Raw genomic sequence first — 20,207 nt, forward strand, 5'->3', positions numbered from 1 at the left:
GGTGTGTGTTCGTTCATATTTATTGATTCAATACAGCCGATGACGAGCTAAATGATGAATATTAACATTCAGCACGCTGCCGTATCCTTTTGGGCGATCATCATGTGGAATGTACAGAAAGTTGCGTGTCCTGTAACGCGTGGTCTCAGAAGTGGATGTAGGAGATCTGCACGTCGCCCTCTATCTCCAGCATGTCGATCTCGTTGAAGGACTGCAGGCGGTGGAAGAAGTCGAACAGGTGCTGCCCGTTCACAAACACCTTGAACCTCTGGTTCCCGCAGCGGATGGACATCTAAGGCAGAAGGACGGAGGCGGGGGGGAGAGGGGGGGCGGGGTGAAGAAAGGGCCGAGTGGAAATGATCTGAAACGCGCAGAAGGGACGGATGATACTCACGTCAAAGTACTGTCCCTCGGCGAAGGGGTTCATGCTGAGCTCTCTGTCCTCCTGCCCCCAGCCGCCTCCCATGAAGCTGTTCCTCACCACGACCCCCTCCCTCACCCGGGGGTTCATGTGGAAGGCGATGTCCCGAGATCTGCTCACCACGAAGTTGATGCTTATTCTGCACACATAGAGTCAGACGACAGTGAAGGCGGTGTATGCCCTCACACACACACACACACACACACACACACACACACACACACACACACACACACACACACCTGTCTGCTCCGTAGGGCAGCATGCCTCTGATGATGATGGTCCTCTTAGGGTACATCCCTCCTGGGATCATATTGGAGTACGGCACCATCTGCAAAGGCGCAACGCAAAAAAATGCAATCAATAGGACAGGCGAGATCGTAAATCATAATCATAATGATTCTTTTGAGAACAAACACTCGTCTTGTTACACTCAGCATAGATTAAAAGTAAAGCTGTGTATGGAGCTGAATGTAGTTATGGCAGTCATATTTTTTCAGCAGTCAAATTTAATGTGTAGCATTTCCTCTTGGCGACCCGAGGATATAAGGACATGGTAGGACCCCCCAAACCCTCCCTCCCGGAAAAAATAATTAATTAATTAATTGCAATATACTGTATAAACTCTACAAAAAATGTTCTTTATTATAACATATTTTTTATCCATAGTCCACATATCACTTTACTTTTCCGATTGACACTTTTGTTTTTCTGTGTCGCACGCCGTCTTTTCCACGCTCTTTCTGGTGCCGGGCCTCTCTCTCTCGCTCGGGGGCCGTCGTTCGAACGCAACGCATGTCAAGCCCTCACGTCGATTTTGCTTCTTCTTTTTTGAACTCTCAACAGTACAAAGTGAGGATTTACTCTAAAGGTAAAACACTTTTGAACTATAAGTAGACCCAGAATCCCCATTGCTGTTTGTAACGCCATTCAAATACAAGGCAAAACAAGGGAACACATCTTACTCACAGGGTTGTAGACCGGCTGCCCGCCCATTCCCTGCAATCCCATCCACAGATTCATGTTGGGTTATTGGAAACAACGGCGTTAAGCTTTATGAGCATGATGAAGGCTTAATAATGCAGTGTTCTCACCGGCAGGCCTGATCCCGGGAATCCTCCCTGAGAGGAGAAAGAACAGGGTGATTTGTACAAACACTGAACACTTACTATTGTTAACATACCAACTGGATACAGGACAAATTAGCTTGGTTTTGTTCTGCATAAAAGTGTGAATAAGACAAAAGGACAATTATAACACAGATTCATACCTCCATACCACCTCCCACGCCTCCCTGTAAAGAAGCACAAAGAAACTCACTATGTTTTCCTTTTATTCTGCAGTAGCTCAAGGTTCTACAGTATTTTTAACATGCATAATAGGCACTATACACATTGATGAATAATAAATAAATAAATAGAAGATTATATTCACCCCAATACCACCACCTGGATATCCTCCCTATAAAAAAGGGGGAGACATTTAAATATTATTTGATGATGTATTTAATTGAATTTGACATAAAATATATACTTACTCCCATGCCTCCTCCCATGCCTCCTCCCATGCCTCCTGGATATCCTCCCTGTTAAAAAGGGGGAGACATTTAAATACTGTTGGATGATGTATGTAATTGAATTTGACATAACAGGTATACTTACTCCCATGCCTCCTCCCATGCCTCCTGGGTATCCTCCCTGGGTATCAGTTAGAAGAGGATTACATTAAATATGTTCACTGTATTTCACCATATTTATGAGCGATATAAGGGGAACTGCATTCAAAACTAAAACAACATACCCCCATGCCACCACCTGGATATCCTCCCTGTAGTGATAAAAGTAGTGATCATTTTTAATCCTGTGAAACACTTTGTTGAATTTGTAAATATGCATACTTACTCCCATTCCTCCTCCCATTCCTCCTCCCATTCCTCCTCCCTAAAAACACCAAAGAGGAATGTAAGACCAAACACACAACAAAGCTTATACTTAACCTACACACAGTAGTTGCAGTTTTTTTAACACAGCAGATGATGTTGTTTGGCAACCAGACACACTATTGCTGATAACCAAATTACAACAACAGCTTCTTCTACTGACACTGATACCAGTTCTGGTAACAATTTACATTCCAGCTTTTACAAATATTGTAACAAATAGAGTAACTTATTACAACAGAAGTGGAATAACAGTGGTAATTGGGGCTTTGGGGACCGGGAGTCTCACCCCTATGACGTTAATCGTCTGCAGGCAAACGTCCCCGTTGATATGCATCGCACAGACTCTCTCCACAGGGAGGCGGTGATGGAAGGTGTGGAAGTCGTTCCCGTTGACTTTGATCTGCAATGGGATCATGTCAATCATTGTGTATAAGTAAATATGGAATAGAAAGATAGGATACTGTTTGCAGTATGCGTGGCCCTCCAGTCGGTCTGACCTGGTAGCCCTGTGAAGTGACCATGATGACCATCTCAAAGGCCTGGCCCTGGCTGAAGGGCATGTTGCGGATCTTGTCCTCAGACCCCCAGCATCCCTCCTGACAGGAGTTGAACACCACCTTGTCCCGGCCGTCGAAGCGAGGGTTGAAGTGAAGGGCGATGTCGCTGGACTCGGACTCTCCACAGAGAAGGTTGACGAAGAACCTGCCACAAGAAACAGCGGGTGAGCCTCAGCCAATGTGTCACCGAGCCCCGGGGGGACTCATTGGTCAAGGTGGGGTCAAGGTGGGGCCGATTGTGGACAGAATCTGAGGATGTTGTAAAAAAAAAAACAGCTAACGATCTAAGGAATGTGCAGTGTTTACTTTGCCTCTTAATGGCCTATGAGTCCCTCACTATTTTGCAAAGGGGCGGGTTTGGTGATAAAAGTGTTTCACACATATTCTGATTTGCAACAGTGCAAAAAAAACAGCTGCACCCAGATTTGAGCTTGCACAAGGTGTACACCCAAAGAAAGATTCTGGTCTGAGATTGATTCAAAGTCCCGTTGCATGTGGCTCATACGCGTGGACGCTAACTTTTCCAGGACAAATACACGCGGCTCTTCAGAGGCTTGGGATCGCCTTGACTTTTTGTCTGTCAGATGTCTCCGTGGTCTGCAATGCTTTCAGAGTGGCACAAGTCATCTTTACAAATAGATGTTATTTAGTAGGAAGGGTCTGGTTTGAGACAAAGCTCCTTACGAGCAACAGTTGAATAAGAACGGAAGAAATCCACAGTCTTTGGTGAAAGAAACCAGAAGCTTAGCATCAAAACCTGTGCAGGTTTAAAAAGCAGGAGCTTCCTGTTTCTGTTGTTGAAAAATACTTACATTTTACATTTGTCATTTAGCCAACGCATTGATCCAGAGTTACAATAAATGCATTCAACCAAGAGGTACAGAATATGAACAGGTGTGTTGCTCTAGAAAAGCTCTTCTTCACACCAGGCAATAGAAAGAGAAGGTCAGTGAAGGCTGTGTGAAGGTCAGCTGATCATACTACAGACGGAAAATGAGAGTCTGAATCTCTTCAATGTAACTACTGAGTAATCCACTACCACCGATGTATTTAGAGGCCAAATGCCCAGCCGTGCTCTGATAATGATTAAGGGTCACTTATGAACTGGAAATAGTCTTTTGTCATACAAAGAATAAAACCATTGATACAACAGCTGACTCCAAACTCTTGCACAGCAGTAAACTCTTACGCACCTGTTAATGTCCTCAGGAATGGACCCCTGGATGTAGATGGACATGCCTTCCCTCAGGCCTCCATAAATGGGCCCCAAATAGGGGATTCTCTGTACGGTGCACAACAAATATTCATCCATCCCCCGTCACAAAGCTCACAGGCCCGCACCACACATCTCCACATGATTACACATCGAGTCAGGATCTGGAGGACGTCATTCAGATAAAAACTGAAGTTTTTACTGGTGCTGTAACAATGAATTCACTGAAACTTTAATGAAAGAGTGAAGATCTACAGCATTGTAACCAGAAATATAGTCAACCAAGAACCTGAAACTATTTCTAAAACGTTACACTTTTATCTATATGGAGGAACACCAGAAGTTAGTTAGTTACTTAAAGTATTTTCATCTGGGATTCATGAACAAAAATATTTCTGGTAAGATTGTTGTCCTGAGTACCACATAAGGCTGTACGAAAACGTAACCCTTCTGCTCCCCTGCAATGCATCACCGGGCAGAAGTACTCACGGGGCCGTAGACGGGCTGGTAACCTGGAGGAGCGACAAACATGGCGGCAGCGGTGCGAGACGGACAGCCAAACAGAATGGGGAGTGTTTTTGGTCAGGAAGTGATCTCTGCTGGATGCCCGGTTTTATACGAGTGACGGCAGGGAGGGGCAGCGCAGCGTGTTTGCTTTGGAGATTGACCTGTTGACCCAGCAGAGGAGTGGCACAGCGCCACAGGGGAGAGGAGGTGCTCGGATGCTTTAAGTTAACAACTGTAACTAGATTACAGGTAAAAGTCATACATTGAAATCATCACTCAAAAATAGTAATAATTACTTATATTGTAAAAAGTTCAATCAGCAAAATATTCATATTTGATATGCTTACTCTAGGACTATATATATATATATATATATATATATATATATATATATATATATATATATATATATATATATATATATATATATATATATATATATATTTCACTCCCCTGAGAATTGTAGGAGGGTCTATGTGTCCCGGTTTGGGTCTATGTGTCACCTGCACCTCCCTAGTGTATTTAAACCATGTGCGTCTGTTGTGCATCGTTTGGAAGTCCTGTCCATGTGCCTGTTCCCGTTCCTGCTTCTTGTTTCTTCCTCTTGCCTACGTTTTTGCCTTTTTGGCCTTTTCTTTTTGACTATTAAAGTCCCTTTTGTTGTCTGAAAAAACTCTGCGTTTGAGTCCTGCCCTTCTCCCCACGCAACTCCCTAAAAGAATGATTCATGTGACCCAGCCCGCCTGTCTGTGCACGGCATGCAGAAACACATCTTATCTGCCAGCATAAACTCACCTTATATACATACTACATGGAGGCAAGAGGTTACTCCAACAAATGCTACAGAGGAAACACGTTCATATACACACAGTCACACAATCTGTGCGGGAACAAAGGCTGATTTAGTGATACGTGGGTGTTTCCTGAAACACAGCGTAACAATCCCCTTTGGATATTTGATTAAGATAGAATATGTTTACGAATCCCCTGTGAGACTTTAACGCAGAGGCCTGAACATTTGATTCTCTCAATTCACGATAGAGTGTAAGAGCAGCTTCACAATGTGTCACAGTCTAGTTACTCTAAGAGTCATTGCTGGCTTTAAGTTAAGTTAGAAATGGAAATTATTGTGTGTTGGTCATACAAACGATTAATGAACAATAATTTTGCACTTAATTTAATCACATTATAAAAACGTTATCATCTTTTTTTTATAATACGTTATCATGTATTTAAATTATTGTAATTATAACAATACATTCACAAATAGGTAATTGTCAGCAAGTGAACAAAAGTGTCTTGGAACTTGACTCGGCCACTATAAAATGCTTTATGATGTGTTTGTTTAATGCTGCGTGATTCAGCATGAAGTGTTGCAGATAGATGATTATAAAAGGGTTGATAATTAATTGTTGGGAAAACTTCAGTCAACCTCAGTCAATATTAGGTAGACGACATAAAGTCTGCGCTCTCTCACATAGAGGCACTTTGTGTTCTGTGTCATCTGATTATCAAGATGTTTGTGCGTCAATGTTCGTCTATGTTTATCTTCAACTATATATCCAGCTCCAAAGAAGAAAACCTTCGAGTAGCCTTGATCCATAACTTACGTCACCAATGTGTCTCCTGCATGCAAGTATTATTTATTAAATGTCCTGTTTAATGATTTTATACGAATGTCGAGTAAGACTTTTCCTAACATGCATGTAGACATCTTTTAATTTATGTAGGATAGTGACAATGGCAAAATGAATGAAGAGAACATGGACGTTGTCAGGCGTTCATGGAGCAGAAAGCTGATAAGGATTTACATTTGCTCAATGCAATATGACAATTTATGTTAATGTCTCTGCCACAACATTTACAACACCCCATACGCACCATACACAGACACACGCGCAAACACACACACACATAGGCGCGCGCAAACACACACACACACACACATTTTTGTCTTATGAGAATCAAATAAACCGGCCCAATTTACAAAAATTGTTTGTAAGTTTGAAACCAGCCGGAACAAATGCGCATGCACAGTGAGTTTACATATAAATGAGGACACATGTCTCAGTTGTCCTTAAAATAATCTGTTTATTCTGTACTGAAACAAAGGGTTGAGTCAGAGGACACTCAGTCAGGTGGAGAGTAGAGATCTCCAGTCTGGACCACAGCGGCGAGTACACACTTCAGAGTCATCGGCAGACAAAATACCGCTCGGCCTCGCACAAAGTCAGTGGAGACATTTGGATGCGAGAGAGTTTGTAGGTGATACGTCGTAGGACCAGTGAGACGACACTGTCTGAGATCAACGCATCCATCCCACCTGACTACGGGAAAAGAACCGGCCGGTCATAAAAACATAGCAGAGAGAAAATGTGCTCTTCCGACTTCAAACCTGCATTAACGTCAGTGTGAGAATGAGCCCCTCCACCGCTGGGGGGATTATCACGAAAAAGTTACAAGCAACGTGTTCATGTCCGACTGAGAAGAACGATCGCTCAAGTTCCTCCAAGCCCTAAGGAAAAATAAATATATGTATCTATGATTTATGTCAAATCAAAAGGCCTCTACGTTACTCCGTTATACACATGACACTGTAGCCAAGATGTACACATTAAATACATTCACGTGTTATTTTAATGCACAGAGAAAAACGTACCTGTGCATAAAGTGTCATGAAACAGACTCTCAGCCAGAAATACAGACGGGCTAAAACGGTCGTCTTCAGAGGATCTGATCTGCATATAAACAAGAAATAAATACCCTTGGCATCCTCCTTTACTGCACGTGTGTACATCATCACTACCTTTCATGGCACATGAGACACCGCTGGAGATAGGGGACCACATACGTACAGGGACGCCTTGTAAGACTTCAGAGTGCAAGCTGGGTTTGTCTATACAGCCGATTCATAGCGGTGACGGGTCACGCACGCAGGACAAGTTATTGTCATTTTCATTCACAAACGCTTGTTGGTGGACTCGTCTTCTCTTGAGGGGGAGAGAAAAGAAGAGAAGGAAGCGAGAGGGGAGCCTAGAACATCCGCTGCTCCCTCCAGGATCTCTGAGATACGACTGTGGGCGGCTGAAATGGTTTCGTTTCAAAACGCTCGCTCTCATCTCCAAAAAGCCACGTACAAAAACACAAAAAACTCCCTACCGTACACACAATATAAATAAAACGTATCCACTCTAATCTTAAATAAAACTGTTAAAGCTAAGAAGCAGTGACATTGCTATAGGCACTATAACGTTTACAGCAGTAGCGACTGAAAGAGCCCGTTTTGTCTACATGCACTGTTACGCAAGGCAGTCTATGTATATTATACACCAGAAAGGCCATGTAGTGTTTTCATAGCGCAATAAAAAAGGCCCCTGTCTTTTTATGCCTCTCCTCAATTCTCTCTCAATGACATTGTCCTGCAGGTGGTGCAGCAGTGCGGTCACAATGTGCAAAGCGTCAAGATAGGAGAAACTAAGAGAATAGATGTGTTCAGAGTCTTCATTTTTAATTTCCTCTCCCTCCCTCCCTCCTCCCTCCTCTCCTCTCCTCTCCTCTCCTCTCCTCTGCTCTCCCTTCCTGTCCTCCCCCAGAAGTTGATGCTTTGCAGGATGTTATCCAAGCTGATCCTCGTACTGCTTCCGGAAGCAGTCTCCAGCAGGGAAGAAGTCCCAGCATCGCTCCTGGTACAGCTTCCACACGTAGGACTCCTGAGACACAGAGTCGTAAAAAAGGAATAAGGACGATTTCTACAAAGTCTGAAAGTGTACAAACTGACTGCCGCATGTAGCGTTACTTACCTGTCCTGTGTGTTCCGTTTCATCTTTATTTATGAGATACATCAGGAAGAACCTGAAGGTGAACAAGAGAAAGCAAATCTCAGATTATAACTGGATTATGTCCAGCAACATTACCCGCTTTATGCATGTTTTTAGAAGTAAAAGCATGATGTCGTTCAATGGTAACAGTTATCCACTTGTTGAATACTCGTTTGATGCCTCTTTCTAAAATGATCAAACCGTCAAGGGTTTTAAGGCCATCTGGAACTTTGGAAGTGAAGCTAAAAGAGTGGAAACATTCTGCATTTAAAAGACGGATCACATCTGCACTCACATGTAGTTGGCCAAGTTATGTTCTTCCAAGGTGTGCGTCTCGAAGCCGTGCGGCGTCGTGTCAAAGTAGTCGCTTCCAATACCACAGATGAAACACTTTGTCTGGATGGAGACGGGACAGTTGAAAAGAAAAACACGTTATTACTGTGTAACTGGAAGGGAAATAGTGATGTTGTTAAATCCCCCTGAAACGCATCCTCTTACCTCCATGTCCTCTCTGACCTGCTCCTGCTGGTCCCTCAGCTCTCCAAAGGCATCGATGATCAGACCTGACGGACACACAGAATTCCTTATTAGTGTCTTAACCCTCACTAAGGACACTTCTAACTGGTCCCCAAAACATTTGTAAAATGGTAAATGTTTGAATTTGTAAATGGATTTCTTGAGATTATTTTAATGTTGATAACTGCAGCCCACATTTAATTCAATTCATCAACACTTTGAATCAGGGTTAATTGCAGGAAATCATGCGTGAATGAATGGGTTCCCAGCACTAGTAACAATACGTCATGATCATTTTGAGAGTGTAGTATTCCTTTAAACCTGCTATGTGTGACATTCTGTCCTGCCGAAAATATATTGTAATTTTTTCGCTTGTGCTAACCCTTAAGTTGTGTGAAGTTATTATTTAATTGAGAGAATAACCATCTTGGAATACCCACCCTGGATGATAGCCAGCAAGATGACAATAACGAAGAAGAAGAAGGTGATGTCAAAGACAACTCGGTAGAGCTCGTATTCGTCGCCGGCCGGGTCCTCAATTTCATCTCCGATGCCCCCACCGGCGCGCACGCCAACGTACATGTGGAACAGGTAGCACTACGGGAGAGAACCACGGAGAGGATGTTCAACACCGACGAGTACAATAGCCCCCCCCCGGTACCACGGCCTCTTCTTCTGCGCGCCCACTCACGGTCATCATGTCGTCACACTTCATGTCCGGTTCGTCCTCGTCCTCACTCATGTTGTAGAACTTGCGGAAGAAGTTGAAGGCCACCACGGTGTACAGGTACACCACCACGGCCAGCAGGCCCACCGTCATCATCAGCTGCGAAGGGACAGGTGCGCGGGACATTAGCGCACCGCGTGCAGGAAGCCCCGTGACGCATCATTGTGGTGCAAGTGTGCAGACCTGTTTGCCGTTGTGAGTAACAGAGGACAGAATGGTGCGCAAGGTTTTGACACCCATGGCGATGTCCAGGAGATGAGCGGCAAAGAAGAAGTTGTTGTAGTGACCGAGCAGGGACGTCAACATGTACCAGACCAGGTAGAGGAAGGTCTGAATAAAAGGAGAGAGGGGCTATAAGTCGCACTCAAGTTCTCATTGTCTGGATCAAACCAAAAAGCTGCTTCCTTAACTCACATGGTCGGTGAAAATAACACCAAACTTCCAGATCTGGTACTTGATGTCAATGGTGGTCATCCTGTGGAGAGAAGGACAGGTTTGTCCTCCGATGTTATGCTCTTAATAGCTCATGTAGAGAGTGAAGAATACACACCAGCTAAACATTGAGGTGTCTGGCTCAGGCTTCTTTTCGTGAGTCATGGCACTGACGTCCAGAGAAGCCAAGTCCATACCGAGCAGCTCCGCAATCCTCTCTCTGCCGTAGATGTCGCCATATTTATCCAGCACCTGGGTATCGCACACACCGATGTCCTTTCACTACAAGATATCTCGGACATTTTCAATCACAGCTATAAGGGAAGAAACTCACCTTTCTTTTCACAAACTTGTCCCAGTAATTGTTAGGGAAAGATCTACATCAGGAAGCAAAAAATGATTAACATTGAATTGAAAGTAATCTCAGTTTATTGTAGGGCTGTCAACATAAACGCATTCATCTAAGCGATTAATGTGGCCGAGAATAATGCAACAAAATCAAGTTAAATGGTGGAGAGTTGAGAGCACGAGGACAACAGGAAGAGTCGCTAGTTCAACATGGTGGAATTACTTTTAAGATTTAGTCTTTAGAAGAAAAACATTAAAAACAACATTGTAACTACAACATTCATTAATCGCCATTAATCAAGATTAATGAATTTCAAAATGTGCGATTAACCAGTTATTTTTTTTAATCTATTGACAGCCCTAGTTTATTGTATTGTATATCCTAATAAAAAGTAGTCAGTTAGATTCAGCAAACAGGTGCTTCGTAGTTTTATTATTCTGAATATCTTAGTCATCTCTGGGTGTCAGGGGTTGGTTTCGGGCTCGAGTGAATCCAGGGACGGAGTTTGAGCCGAAATGTGATGTAACTCTTACGGAGTGTTGAGCACGAGTCTGTCCCACTGGCCCTTGATGTCGTCGTCCTCAGGCTGCTCGGTGACATAAACACCATCGAACTCCAGCTTTCTGGCCAGCTCCTTCTCTCTCTTGAAGATAACCAGCGGGACCTGAAGGGTGAAGAGGGACAAGAAGACAAGTTGCTTGATATTCACACTGGGGCAGTTTTTTGTGGTGCGAATACTACGTACCTTGAGGCAGTTATAGCCGATGATGCAGAGGAAAGAGAGGATAGTGTGGACGATACCAAAGAAAGCCATCGCTGGCTCCATGTAGCCTGTGCTCTCTTCCAAGAAGTAGTACAGGGGGCCTTCCTCCTCGTCATCTTCTCCTCCTCCGTCATCGAATCCGGACCCGTCCTCCTCCGCACCGGAGCCTTCGAACATGCCAGAGGCCTCAAACAGACCCGAACCCTCCAACGGTTCCTCCTGGCCTGGAGGACTTTCAGACACCTGGACGGGTCAGACACAGAAAGAGTCTTGGAAAAGGTGAAGTACACATTTCAAATATGTATTTAAATACATATAAGTGGTTGTAAAGAAGAAGAAAAAACACATTTCAAATAACTTGCTGGCATTTTCTGTGATAACATTTTTATTGAGATAAGAATATGCATTTTACATGACTAAAATAGCATAAATGATACATATAGTAATAATGAATATAGATAGAAATTTCTATATATAGATAATAATAAAAAAATTGTTTACATACAATCAGTAGATCCACCTCAACTTTAAATATTAACAACTACTCTTAAATGATCACGCAGAGTTTGATGCTGTGTGTCCTCTAACATTAGTCACAGGTGCACGGACCTTGTAGAAGAGGAGGATGAAGTTGAGAGCGAAGGCGATAAACAGGGCCAAGAACCGGAAGTTGTAGAAGTTGCGTGAGAGGTAGTTCTGGGAAGAAAGCAATAGAACGGCATTCTCAGCAAAAACAATAAACCAGCGCTAATGAAAATAAATCAACATCTCAGGGCTCCATTTCCAGCATGTTCATTATTATACTGTAATAGAGGGCTCCTCACCATGAATTTAATCCTCTGAATCTCGAGCTCGTTCCACAGCTCAAAGCCCTCATGGGTGTGTTTCTTGTCCTTCTTCGACTTTGTCTTCAACTTTTCTTCTTCCACCTCAGGCTCCTCCTCCTTTACCTCAGGCACGGCCTTCTCTTCCTTTTCCTTTTCTGCATTCTCGGTGCTGGTCGACACACATAAGGGGAGAGAATTGTTTTTTGTATTGGTATGTTCTTAACTTAGTAACTTCTGCGCGTCCGACCAGCTTCCCTCTTGATCTCATTCCATCCCATATTCTATCTATCGCTCCTGACCTTCTTCCTTTCCTCACCTGTCTCCTTAAGTCTTCTCTGTTATCTGACTGTTTCTCCAACTCTCTGAAGGAGGCAAGATTTAACCCTCTCCTGACAAAACCCACCCTCAACCCGTCTGAAGAAAACAACCAGACCGGTTTGTCTCTTCTCTCCTTTTTCTCTAAAACCTTTTGTACCATGCTGTGAATGGATCGGGCCCAGCTTACACGCAGGACATGGTCAAACCCTCCATCCCGACTCTCCGCTCTGCATCTGCAAAACTGCTCGTCCCTCCCTCACTGAGAGCAAAACACTTGACTAGATCTCGACTCTTTGCTGACCTCGCTCCGAAATGGTGGAACGAGCTCTCTGAAGACACCAGGACCGCAGAGAGCCTTCACATCTTCCGACGCAAACTAAAGACACACCTCTTCAAACTCTACCTCCACTAAAGACTAACAAATTGTAGCACTTAAATTGTACTTATAATGGCTCTTATCTATAGCAAGTTTTAAATCCGCTTATTTGATGAAATTCTGGTTTCCTGTTCTTCTGAGTTTGTACATGGTTGAAATGCACTTATCGTAAGTCGCTTTGGATAAAAGCTAAATGTTATGTAATGTATTTTTTTTACACGAAAAATGACTGTTTTTAAATACGATGAAGCTGCCATACTAGGTCCATCAAGGACATAATAGTAGGTAGAAACAAGTTTTTGTTTGTCAAGCTGAAGGAGGGGGGTTTAGATCAACATTGTTAGACATTTCATCCATATATTTCTTTTTGGTGAAGGACCAACATTGCATCTTGTTTGTAAAAAAGTGAGGATGATGAAGACTATGCAACAGTTATAATCTTTCTAATCTTATTTTCATTCGAAATAACCATATCACAGAGATTATTTAATATGTTTAGATATTTAAGCCATTCATGATTAATTAACAAATATGAATATTTGAACTCTAAAATGACATTGACTTGTAAATTGATCCATTTGCTAACGATGCTGAACGTCTCGCCTGAGAGTGAATCAGCACTCATGTTAAGCAGAAGCAGCTCAATTTGGATGGATAAGCACTTACTCAGCTTTCTCGGTGTCCTGAGGAATTTCTTCTACTGGTTTAACAGGTTGCTCTTCCTCTCCTGGTCCTCCCACTGCCGCCTCCAACTGTTTCAATAATCGCTTCGCGGTTAGTTACCCATTTAATGGAGAGCCTGCGCATTACGCCACAGCAACAGACGGAGCGCCTCACCAGTTTCCTCTTCAGCAGCGGCGTGCCCTCAGGGGTCGGAGGCTCCTCGGCTGTCGTCTCGCCGAAGTCTCCGAGTCCTCCGGGAGCGCTGAAACCAGGCAGGCGTCCACCTTCCCCTCTCTCCTCGCTATCCTCCTCTTCCTCCTCGCCCCCCACCGCGTCCAAGAGGTCCGACACTCCGTTTGCGTCCTGAACCTCTCGAGCTCCCGGTTCAGGTGGCAGGTCGCCGTGGACTTCGTCCTGCGTGGGATCTGGCATGCTGGCTAGGATCTCCGTCACCGTTATCTTCTTGGCGCCCTCCACCAAGCCCCCGCCGAACAGCGCCTTCCATATGAGCGTGAAGAAGCCCTTGCACGCGCCGTACACAAACATCAGGATGCCCATCACGACGGTGTAGATGAAGGTCACCAGGCCGATCACCATCTCCTTCACCGTCATTTTCCTTAGCTTGCGGTACCGGCGGCGCAGGTTACGGAAGGTGAACATGTTGAAGAAGTTGAACACGCTTTTCAGGAACTCGGCGAAGGCCGAGGCGGCCTCCGGGGGCGCTTCTTCTCCGTTCTCTTCATCGCCCTCTGCAGACACCACCGGATCTCCGCCGCCCTCCTCTTCCTCCTCCTCGTCCTCTTCTTCGGCGCCGTCCCCCTCGGGTTCGGAGATCGACGCGGCAATGTTCATCTCAAAGATGGTGTCCTCGCAGAAGTTCACGAACATCTCCATCTTCTCGCTCTCCCCGCCCTCGTTGACCACGTCGAAGATGAACTGGCGCTTGGACTCTCGGACCTGCGGCATTTCCCACTGGTTGCGGTTCGCCTCGCTGATTTCAAAGTAGATGCGCTCGATTTTCCTGCTGGCTCCCATGATCTCGATGCGGCCGAGGAAAGGGCGGAAGTAGTTGAGCACGCTCTCGGCCTGCTCCAGGAAGTTCTGGAGGCGGGTGTCGTGGGGCACGTGCTCCGACAGGTTCGTGAGCAGGACGGCGATATTAAAGCCGATGTCTTTGGCCGGCTCCTGGAAGCGATCGGCGAATTCCTCGAAGTTGATCATCTCGTTTTCGTCGGCCTCCGAGCAGGAGAGGAGGAACTGGATTTCTGAGGAAGAGTACTGCTTCTGGCTGTCCATGGCCTTGGAAAAGTCCTTCTTGGAGATGAGCCCGCGAGGGTCGGTCACGTAGTCCCGGAAGGCGTCGGACGCCACTATGTCCTTGAGCTTGAGGAACATGTCGAAGAACTTGAGGATCATCTCCACGTTGCTGGAGGACTCGACTAGCATGTCGACCATCTGCCTGGCGATGGTGCCGTTCACGATGTTGCCTGCAGGAAGGAGCAGAGCAAGGACGAGAGGAGATGAGAAAGGTCCAGAAAGCATGCGAAGGAAAAGAGAGGACGTCACTAGATGGTGCGGGAACTCGTACCCTCAAGCAGAGACAGAAGCATCACCACCATCTCCTTCTGCAGATCCAACAGCTCCTTCAACAGTCCAATTTGACTGGAGTCCTGCAACAAACCCGAAAACACAAAGAAAAGCACAAAGAGTGGAGAAACACGTTCTTAAAGTTTGAATATGTTACAGTTTGAGAGGATATGTGCATCTTTCTGAGAGAAATAACGGGAGAGTAGCTACCTCAGAGTGCGCTCTACTCCAAAAATGATCCTGGGGTTTGCATTTTTAAATAAAGAACATGCATTTTTATCATCACAAATAGTAAACTTGATGTGACGCACAGCAAGGAGAACACAAGCAGGTATGAGAGGAGGGAAGGAAAGAGGCTCCGCGAGGCAGCGTGGGAGGGAGGAATAAAAACAGAACAGTGGACGCTGATCTTAGCACTCCTGAAGACCGGCACCAGCAGATAACGAGACCTGCTGAATCTTTTAGACGGTCTAGACTGGTTGTCTAACTGGTGAAGGTCTAGAGGGAAAAAGCTGTTGCAAGCGTCAGCCACCTGTGACATCACAGAGACACCTTCTAATACCGCTACAACACAATAGAACCACGTATTGAAAAGCATAAAGAATTAAGCAAAATGATATGAAGCAAAGCAAAACGTTTAGATACTTAAGGCAAAATTGTGAATTACTTTTTTCCCCCATGAATAGATTTTATTTGTTTTAGATTTATTATTACAATTTTAACAAGGGAATAAAACACAACCTTTTCCTTGTCACTTTTTTCAGGCCCTTTCTGAACCGACGGTCCATTCACATTGTATTGTATTGTATTGTCATGCATTCAAGTACAATTTCTACATTGATTGTAATACAAGCCATAAATAACAAGCCATAAATTCAGAGGGAAATGTAAATTGTTTGGGTATTCATCTGCATACTAAATTATGTAATGAAGCATAAATCTTAAAAAAAAGAAAGCCTGAAGCGCCTCTAAATGAAATGTCGCGGGCAGAAAGAATTTGTCTTACGCCATTTCGCTGTCCAGAATCGGGGTGCATCTTACAGGGTTACAGATGAACATAAAAAGTTTATCCGACCAAATTTGAAGTTAATTCTTTATTATTTGTCTAAACCCGGAGATGTGCACATTTTTTGTCTATTATATCCTAATCATTTAATTCTAAACTACAGTCGATTTTACTTTTCTTCTGATCAATATATGCTATAATACTACACACTCGTTATTTAAAGCAAACACACATTTAAACCCTAATCACTGGTCACATGAATACTTATGCAAAAACTGACTATTTTAAATCAGTTAATATAGCTAATAAATGTAGAAACACAATAGAGAGTGAGTACAATATTTAGTCTGTTGATGAACAGTAGTTACTGCTTATTCAAACCGAGCATTTCCTCTGGCTTCAGCTTCACATTAAATGCATTTAACTCGCAAAAGACAACGTTTATTTTATTTATTTTAAGCCTGAAGTGGAGACAGGCTATTTTAATCCACAGAGTTCTCATTTTGTTAAACTTGTTATACCTGGTGCAGCATAAAAACAGACTCCAGTTACTCAAAGACAATTGGATACACTTAATTGTAATGACTATAATTAGTTTTGCTGCCTGCTGGCATTCTGGAACTTAGTATTAAAGCAATTGCTGTTACACTAGTAAATAGCGTATTGCCAAATTGACCAGGACCGAGACCTTTAGAAGAATTAGTAACTCAAAGTGCGCTAATGAGTTCAACTATATCCTTTGGAAAGCGTGCACATTTTTATTCGATATTGCTTTCGTCTTTTGATAAACTAAAATATCTCAAACATTATCCTTTATTCTAAATAAATTGTACGGCGACCACAAGATTAAGAATGAGTCGGGATGTTTCTCACCTGAGCAAGTTTCATCATCATATGAGCGAAGACGTGCAGGAAGCCCACAACAGCGTCCCACAACCTGCTGTGGGCCAGAGACTGCTGGTTCCCAGTACACGGACCCTGACAGACGCAGGAACAAGGAAACTCTGCATGAAACTCCAGTGCTGACATAATGTAAGGAGGTGTATCTTTAAAGGGAATCCAATGAAACATACATCTGGCATCATCGTGAAGGTGGGATACTTTTTTGTTTGAATTCCACCTTTACTATTCCATTTAGTTTGTTAGCCACAGTGTATTTTATATATACAAAGTAGGTTAGTTATGAAGAGAAGACGCTCTCTTACCTGGATGTACTCTGTCAAGCTGTTGAACACCTGCTTGGCTACAGTCATCGCTTTGGAGAAGTTCCTCTTACCGGGCCCGTCAATGATGTCTTTTCCTGAATAGTACCAGTAAAAGTCACTGATCGACTCCTGCAAACAGGAAGGAGAAGGAGGATGAAAAAGTCAAACTCAACGTTGTTTTGCCCAAATGAAAGTGTACTGTACACAATTATGTTTACTGTATAAAGTTACGATATATTTGTATGAATATCCCTGAAAAGGTGTGTGAGCTGGTCGAGTAACAAACAAATCTCAGTGATGAAGAACATGAAGTCAATTGATCAAAGAAGCAGCTGGTATTAAAGAGCAGAGAACCACGGTTGCTATGCAGTGACCTGTAGCCGCAACAGGTAGTCCACGGTGCAGATGATGATGTTGATGGTCGTGGTGCTGCCCGTCTGAGTCCTCAAATAGTTCTGAAAATCTGAAACAAACAAAAAAAGCTTTTTCAACAACAGCAATTTCACCAGTTACAGTGATATTAAAATGAACACGGGCGCTCCGAGGTGGAGTTTCACTTTACCACACCGGCTTTGGAGAAGACACTCACCATTGTTGTGGCCCTCACAAAGAAGCTGCAGGAAGCGGAAGATGTCGCACGTAAATTCATCGTCCGCCATCACTTTCTCATCTGGCAAGAGGAACACAGGACATGCAAATTCATTTTGTTGAAAAGAATATCTCTTTTTAATTTTTTCTGTGTTATCGCGTTAGAATAGTGGCAAAAGAAGCACACTTTAGTGTTTAAAGACAACACAAGAGTATTTTACTTCACCATGATTTAACATTTTCATTGTATCAATGGAATGGAACAATACCAATTTTAACAAATTAAATGAAGGTTTTAGGTTAAATACAGACTACTTGTTAAAAGATAACAATCGGTACTCAGACTTGATTAGTCATCCATTGTGTTAATCTGGTAAAAAGGAGATTATGGTTATCCAATCTACCATTATGCATTTATTGATACAGTAACACTGCACAAGTTACAGGGGTAGAATTAGTAGTGAAGTATTATCATGGAGCAAAGATCTCACCTACAACAGCAGATCAAACTAAGGCAGAAAGAGTGTTCAGACCCCTTTAATTACGATGTGCTACTGAAAGGCATAAAGACCTCTCCATTTATCAGCATAAAACTCAAATGAACAGCAAATCAAACACCACCCATCGCAGTTAGATCGAAATAGGAAACATGGATAAATGTCAACAGGAAACCAGAGATTAATAACAGAAACAAATGCAAATCACAAATGAAGACGTTGGACACAGAAATGCAGAGACAAGTTTAAGCACTCTGTCATGCAGGACAGATCTACTGAACTCTGTAAAACCCAGTAAACTTTGTGACATATCGAATTCCAGTTCATTTAACTTAAAATCACATTTCTTACAAAATCCATCTCTCTATTGGCATACCATCAGAAGGTGGATACTTGAAAAAGGTTTAGTCAAAAATGCACGAGCATGCTCAGATTGACTGATGACTAACCAACGTGATCTCCAAAACCTGTTTGTAAAAATGTATACGAAAATCTTGAACATACAAATTCGTAACAATACACACGAACTGGCGGTGGTTAACCACGCCCCTTGAGTGAACTACATGGCGGACCATGTTGGATTCTTGAGTGAACGTCTCTCCGCCATGTTGGATTTTTTGAGGGGGTTAGGGTTAGTATTCTATTCTTACAAGTTAACATTGATTTCTCGTTAAAAATGCAATCATAACACGTTTATTTTACATCGTTAGACTCCACAAAGTGTGTTTACGGGGTGCAGGTCCCCATTCACTTTGAATAGGGTGACGTCATCAGTTGCAGTCCGTATTTATTTCGTATGTATCACTACGAATTTGTATCTTCAAGATTTTCGTATACATCTTTACGAACAGGTTTTTGAGATCAGGCTGGACTGAGAGGTGTCGTTGCAGCGAGCAGAGGCCTCCGATCACATGCAACAGAGATTACAAGGCAGACAGTAATCAATGTGTAACAGTAATCAATGTTACACTATTAACACCCCTTTTAAACTATGGCTCAAGGCATTTTAGTTTAGCTTAGTTTACTTTTGAATCCAGTTATTTCTTTCTGTTACGATCCACACTTTGTGACGCATGCTAACCTGACCCATCTTCCATAAATACGATACAATACTGTGCTGGATCAACAACAGGCCTAGTTGTTGCACTTTTGCTTCGATGTAACCTAAAAGGCAGACTCGTTGAGTTATTCAAACAACAAGGCCACAATTAAATTCTGCTGTCGTGCAAAAGCAGGACTCAATCAGAGCATTTAAGAGAGAGTGGGGATTTATCTGCAGGGCCTTTACACGGGAGGTCGAGCTGTGCGGCTCAAACAACACATAAATGAAGTAAATGAGCGCGATACAGAACTTAAAGCGTCCCGCCTGCTGCAATTCATTTCAGAGCTCCTATGACACAGGGACGGTCTGCATGAGACGACTGAGTGTCAGAGTTACAGTAGATCCGTGATTAAAAACACTCAAGGACGAAAATCAAACCTTACAAGTGACTGTAAAGTCTGAATTGACAGGGTCTTTGAGTGTGAAATGAAATGCAAATTAAGGTCACAGCAAAGAAAAGACTAGTCGGAGAATTTAGATTTTGTTTTTTAAGAGGCAGAGAGGAAAGAGAAGGAGGGATAGAAGTAAATATATGAGAAAATTTACCCCGTTCTAGCTTCTTATCTGAAAACCGTGAGAAAAAAAAATGGACGGGTGGGAGAGGGACATGAGCATGAAGGGGAAAAGGGTCGGACACGGGAGAAGTGAACCAGATGAGGGGGGAGAAAGACAAAGAGACGCAGTGAGGACACAAAATCTAAAGCCTGTCAGCGCATGATAAAACAGATTCAATGATCTAAAGAGTCAAAACATGCCTCCATCCTCAAAACAGGCAAACAGACACACAAGAGAA

At 43.3% G+C, this 20,207-nt stretch overlaps 2 protein-coding genes across 13 annotated transcripts in view; both read right to left on the reverse strand.

Moving 5' to 3' along the window:
- Positions 1-4: 4 nt before the first annotated feature.
- On the reverse strand, positions 5-4,752 carry LOC120820132 (galectin-4-like). Of its 6 annotated transcripts, none has more exons than XM_078082810.1 (15): positions 4,623-4,752; positions 4,114-4,202; positions 2,861-3,065; positions 2,650-2,763; positions 2,329-2,361; positions 2,222-2,242; positions 2,083-2,118; positions 1,959-2,006; positions 1,856-1,882; positions 1,692-1,715; positions 1,516-1,542; positions 1,391-1,420; positions 664-752; positions 395-560; positions 5-292 (listed from the first exon to the last, which is right to left on the reverse strand). In XM_078082810.1, the coding sequence occupies exons 1-15, from the start codon at positions 4,662-4,664 to the stop codon at positions 146-148; spliced, it is 1,098 nt and encodes a 365-aa protein (XP_077938936.1). In that variant the 5' UTR covers positions 4,665-4,752; the 3' UTR covers positions 5-145. The 6 variants fall into 6 exon arrangements, with proteins under 6 accessions (XP_077938936.1, XP_077938906.1, XP_077939020.1 ...); XM_078082780.1 differs by having other exon boundaries at positions 2,222-2,248; positions 2,323-2,361; XM_078082894.1 differs by lacking the exon at positions 2,083-2,118.
- Positions 4,753-6,711: 1,959 nt separating this feature from the next.
- Positions 6,712-20,207, reverse strand: part of ryr1b (ryanodine receptor 1b (skeletal)) — a 59,787-nt gene continuing 46,291 nt past the window's right edge. For 4 of the 7 annotated variants that reach the window (XM_078083279.1, XM_078083150.1, XM_078083233.1 and 1 more), the window contains 21 exons: positions 17,817-17,897; positions 17,602-17,690; positions 17,228-17,356; positions 16,896-17,000; positions 15,018-15,099; positions 13,604-14,916; positions 13,433-13,518; positions 12,070-12,241; positions 11,855-11,941; positions 11,228-11,488; positions 11,016-11,146; positions 10,468-10,510; positions 10,252-10,385; positions 10,116-10,176; positions 9,885-10,031; positions 9,666-9,800; positions 9,415-9,571; positions 8,957-9,021; positions 8,754-8,854; positions 8,441-8,492; positions 6,712-8,350 (listed from right to left, as the gene is read on the reverse strand). In XM_078083279.1, the coding sequence (XP_077939405.1) occupies positions 8,255-8,350; positions 8,441-8,492; positions 8,754-8,854; positions 8,957-9,021; positions 9,415-9,571; positions 9,666-9,800; positions 9,885-10,031; positions 10,116-10,176; positions 10,252-10,385; positions 10,468-10,510; positions 11,016-11,146; positions 11,228-11,488; positions 11,855-11,941; positions 12,070-12,241; positions 13,433-13,518; positions 13,604-14,916; positions 15,018-15,099; positions 16,896-17,000; positions 17,228-17,356; positions 17,602-17,690; positions 17,817-17,897 (3,527 nt within the window). In that variant the 3' untranslated portion in view covers positions 6,712-8,254. Of the gene's footprint in view, positions 8,351-8,440; positions 8,493-8,753; positions 8,855-8,956; positions 9,022-9,414; positions 9,572-9,665; positions 9,801-9,884; positions 10,032-10,115; positions 10,177-10,251; positions 10,386-10,467; positions 10,511-11,015; positions 11,147-11,227; positions 11,489-11,854; positions 11,942-12,069; positions 12,242-13,432; positions 13,519-13,603; positions 14,917-15,017; positions 15,100-16,895; positions 17,001-17,227; positions 17,357-17,601; positions 17,691-17,816; positions 17,898-19,960; positions 19,979-20,207 lie in introns of all 7 variants that reach the window. The other 3 variants (XM_040175601.2, XM_040175519.2, XM_078083021.1) reach the window with 1 other exon arrangement.

This window comes from Gasterosteus aculeatus, chromosome 1 (assembly GCF_964276395.1).
Source record: "Gasterosteus aculeatus chromosome 1, fGasAcu3.hap1.1, whole genome shotgun sequence".
NCBI classification, from domain to species: Eukaryota; Metazoa; Chordata; class Actinopteri; order Perciformes; family Gasterosteidae; genus Gasterosteus; species Gasterosteus aculeatus.

What these genes read in the sequence shown, in the direction of transcription:
- LOC120820132 (XM_078082780.1), bottom strand. Translation starts at nt 4,664, where the DNA reads ATGTTTGTCGCTCCTCCAGGTTACCAGCCCGTCTACGGCCCC. An exon ending in GCGTGGGAGGTGGTATGGAG is followed by an intron (nt 1,543 to 1,691) that starts GTATGAATCTGT and finishes TTCTCCTCTCAG; the next exon opens with GGAGGATTCCCGGGATCAGG. An exon ending in CTGCCCTACGGAGCAGACAG is followed by an intron (nt 561 to 663) that starts GTGTGTGTGTGT and finishes CTATGTGTGCAG; the next exon opens with AATAAGCATCAACTTCGTGG.